This window comes from Euprymna scolopes, chromosome 26, assembly GCF_053919585.1.
Source record: "Euprymna scolopes isolate OS-2025 chromosome 26, ASM5391958v1, whole genome shotgun sequence".
Lineage (NCBI taxonomy): Eukaryota > Metazoa > Mollusca > Cephalopoda > Sepiida > Sepiolidae > Euprymna > Euprymna scolopes.
In genome coordinates, this window is record NC_136507.1 from 55,047,822 (window position 1) to 55,052,273 (window position 4,452).

General features: G+C 36.5%; 1 protein-coding gene across 1 annotated transcript in view; it reads right to left on the reverse strand.

Moving 5' to 3' along the window:
* Positions 1-2,436: 2,436 nt before the first annotated feature.
* LOC145248069 (uncharacterized) overlaps positions 2,437-4,452 on the reverse strand; it is a 68,037-nt gene continuing 66,021 nt past the window's right edge. The window contains exon 2 of the mRNA XM_080109842.1: positions 2,437-2,930. Coding sequence (XP_079965968.1) covers positions 2,588-2,929 — 342 coding nt within the window. The 5' untranslated portion in view covers position 2,930 and the 3' untranslated portion in view covers positions 2,437-2,587. The remainder of the gene's footprint in view (positions 2,931-4,452) is intronic.

Consider the following 4,452-nt stretch of genomic DNA (forward strand, 5'->3'; position numbering starts at 1 on the left):
GTTCATTTGTTTTCCTCTCTTCTCTTTGTTATAGAGCGTGGTATCATCAGTAAATAGACCCATCTAAGAGACAATTTTATCGGGGGGGGGGTCATTTATGAATATTAGGAATAATAAAGGTCCAAGGATCGACTCCTGAGGTACACCTGCATTTATATCATATTGTTTGGATGTACGGCTGTCGAGAACAACCTGGATTTTTCTCAACTTAAGGATTTAATTAAGTAATGCATTCTTCCAGTGATACTATTAGATCTGATTTTCCTGATAAGATCATCGTGCCATACCCAAAAGCCTAAGATATATCTAGGGTAACCGATCTACTCTATCCTGCTTTGTCCAGTGAATGGTACATACGTTCAAAGACTACAGTTAGGACATCTGCTGTAGAACGGGTTTGCCTAAATCCATATTGTTGGTCAGTCAGAAGTTTAGCAGCTGTAGGGTGATGGACTAGAGCTTGGTTAATTATGGACTCAAATATTTTTGCTAAAAGCAGGAGGATAATTTAATGGGTCAGTTCTTTCGTCAGAATTCTTGTAAATTAGTACCACAGAAGCAGTTTTCAAGCAGTCAGGAAAGCAAGATTCGTTAAGGCATTTGTTGTAAAGTTTGGACGGAACTGGAACAACCTCGGCGGAGCATTTTTATAATAGCACACCCTGGATGAGATCGGGCCCACATGCTTTCGAGGTGTCTAGATTTTTTTTAATGATACCATGAACTTGAGAAGAGGTGATTTTCAGACCATCTAGTGGCGTCTGTCCGCAAAGGAAAGTCAGGGAGGGAGTGGTTTTCTGAGTCCAATGTGGAGTTTGAGGCAAACCGACTGGCAAGCATGTTAGCCTTCTTATGTTTGTTTGATAATGGAGGAATTGTTGGTTTCCCATTATTTACTACACTGTTGTAGATTTTCCAAAAATCACGAGTTTCTAATTTCTGTGCTTCGATGCGTTTTCTGGTGGTTTCGGTTTTATCTCTCTTAATGTCGCTATTTCTCTCTTACAATCTACTTCTTACCCATTTAAAAGACTTTAATACTATTTATATAACGGCAATTAATGAGGTTTTACAATAAAACTATGAGACCTATGAACTTTTTTTGTGTAAAAGATTTAAAAACTCCCGGGAAATAGCCCATCACTATTAAAAAGGTTTTACAATATCTATGTTAGCGCTCGGCATCCGTAATCAGAAATACCACTTTTTATTATTTTTCTTATTTACAAGTTAAAATATTTAGTTACATAAATTACAAAATAAAAATTCGAATATGGAGTTCAAGGCGAAGAGCAGAATTTCTTGGGTTCTTTAATTTTCCCAAGCAACAATTGATATCCCACGGGATCGGTTAGTATAATATTATATATTATATATTTTATTAATATGAAAGGCGTGAAGATGTGACACTAGAGTCGGAAACTCAATTTGAAGTACCAATGCGCCAGATGAGGAGCACTGGGGCCTGCAAAAACTGCATGAGTATTATCGGCACTCCCCAGTAGAGGTGCCTAAGGCGATTAGCAATCGACTAACCTCTTCTCAAAGAGAGAAAACAAAGCCTGGGAGTATGGACATCTTAGAACTCCACAGAACCAACAACGGGGAAAGGGCCATTTCAAGAATGGCATAGATTCTGTTGAACTGGAGACCAAGGGAAAATATTTCCTGGTTCAGTTGACTTATGGCAATTGAAACAACAGAATGCTTGGTGTCTATGTGCAACAGGAGATAAACAAGTCGAAGTGAACTAATGGAGAGAGTGGGGCTTCCTCTGGAATCTCCACATGGAGACAAATGCTTCCTTACCTGCTTTGACCTATTTAGTTTTCTACTCTGCATAATGTTCAGCAGGAATAGAAAATATTTCAATCAAAAGTTCATCTCTGATGATATCTCTAGGAGATTCCTAATCAGCACATTGGTAATATCTGGTTCTCTTTGAGGTTTGATATTCATGGTGATATTTCTGGGTGGGATGTGTCAGACAGACCTAGGGAGCATTTTCAGAAATAGTTCAAAAATTGAGACTTGGCGGTCCTTTCGATCGGGTCGGGAAGACGATGGTTTGTGTAAGGAAATGACTAATCGAGAAGCAACACGTGCTATTACACGTTGACTCTGACAAATCGATCTAATCGATCTGGTGAAGATTACAAAGCACGTGAAAGAAAAACGAATTTTAGGTGGGATTAGAAAATGGCAAATGTTTTTGATAACTCCAACTTTCGAATTTTTGGTTATTTTATAGAGGATAATTGTTGTTTTAACTTTGTAAAGCATGACTGAGTTTTGCAAAAAAGAAATAACATTAATGTTTGGTGCATTTTAGGTCAGAAAGCCGGTATCTTCAGACAACCTGATCTGGGAGCACCTGCTCTTTACACTTACACATCTAACATAACAACAACAGAAAAAAAAGAACAAAACCAAAAAGAAAATCAAAATTCGTTTTTATTTTTCATTTTGTTTATTTTGTTTTTATATTTTATATCAGATAATTTCATTCTTTCGTGAAAATTTTTATCTTACAAATGAAAACTGTTCCTTTTTATTTGAAATTTAAAAGTTTACTAAAACTTCCGAGTTAACCATATCTGAAAACAGCGGAAGCAGAACTTCCTCCGGCAGCGTCGGCGTTGCTCGTGCTGGAACCACTTCTGGCGTGGTTTTCAGATGGAAGGTAACCCATGGGTCTCCAGAATGCTCTCCTCTTGATGCTGGGATATTCCGACGTTTCGGATTCTAGTCCGTTGGATAATTTGCCCAGCAGATAAGCCTGAAGGAGGGCTCGGCTGTCGGATTCACCCACGCCGTTCTGTTGAAGATAACGTATGATACTGGCATGGTCCGTCCGCTTCGGTAACGAGTGAACACAGGCGAACAGCATGGCGAAAACGCACAAAATGTGGACTGCGTTCACTGTCATTCTGTGAAGAATAAGAAAGAGAATAAATGAATAAAAAAAATGCATACACGTACAAATGAAAAGAAAATATGTGAAGAAGAAAAAGGCAAAATTGAATTTCAGAAATATAATTTTAGTCCTTAAAATTTATATTGTTGTATTCGTATTACATAACCTAAGCTGTAAGTTTGAAAACAAATTGAGTGACATCTAAGGGTCAGAGGTAACCACAGAAACGTCAGTCGGCTAAATTACCTGACTTTCGAGGAGATAGAATTCGTCTTCTTCAAGGTGACATTTCAAGCATAAAACGTGAAAGTCGTCGTTCCATATTTTAGCTTAATTGAGGGTAAAAGACGGGCAAGCTCTGTGAAGCTAGATCAAACAATTCACAAGCTATCTATGTGCCTGTCTCCCAATCCCTTTTTACTGTGACGCAACAGCTCTTGTATCTCCACACTCTGGATTTATGAAGGAACAAATTATATAAATTAATAATCCTATTTATAAACTGAAATCAACGAGTAATTTTGACTGCAGAAAATGAAAAATCTGGGTTCCAGATGACGACTTGTAAGATGACTTGGATTTGTAAGTTTATACATGCCTTGCTAAGCAAAATATTTGTAGCGGGATATATTGATAATAAGAAAGTCGCCTCTTATATTTTTGTCATGTGATAATATGTTTAAGAAGTAACAAACGAGAACTAAACAACGAAAATTCAGGATAGAAATCAGTAACAAAAAAAGAAAATTCCCGGGGAATGAGCGCCTAAAAGTATCATCTGAGTCACACTATGAACTGGTAAAAGTATACTAGCTGATTAAAAAGTCTAAAAGATATGTGATATTATTATGAGGTGTTCTTATAAAAATAAGTTTGTTAACTTATATAAAAAAAACTAGTTGTTGAGTTTTTCATTTCTAAGGAGGAAACAGAGAGATGACTAGATAATGTACTTGCCTATGATGCAGAAACCGGATTTTACCAAAACCATAAAAATAATCCAAGTTACTACAGACAATCCAGAATCACTTAACTCCCATTTTACTACATCATGATACAGGAATATCTAACTGCAGATTTAATACAATATTTATTATTAGGTTTCCTACATCTGATGAAAGCTGGAGTGCATCGATTTAAAAGAAAACGGTAAATCAACCAAACCAAACAGAAAAAAGATAAACAAAGAACATTATTTAAAACCAGTCCTTTAAAAAAGTTTGAAGGATATAATTAAAACAAATACAAGATGTGAAATACGAAAATGATTAGGAAAGTAATGACTCCTATTTTTTTCGCCCGAATAGATTAGAGGGAGTTGCAAGTTGCATTGCTATAATGAACCTTATTTGATGACCTGAACGTTTTATTTCTCTGTTGTAGATATGGGCAGTGATGTAGCCCAAGAAAGCAACCCCTGTCATATTTGCGGTTTAATGTGAAAATTCAGAAGTGGTCTGACACGACATTCGAGGGTCCACAATATTATCATGCGATCACCTTTACAAGAAGGAAAGTTTTTATGTCACATATGT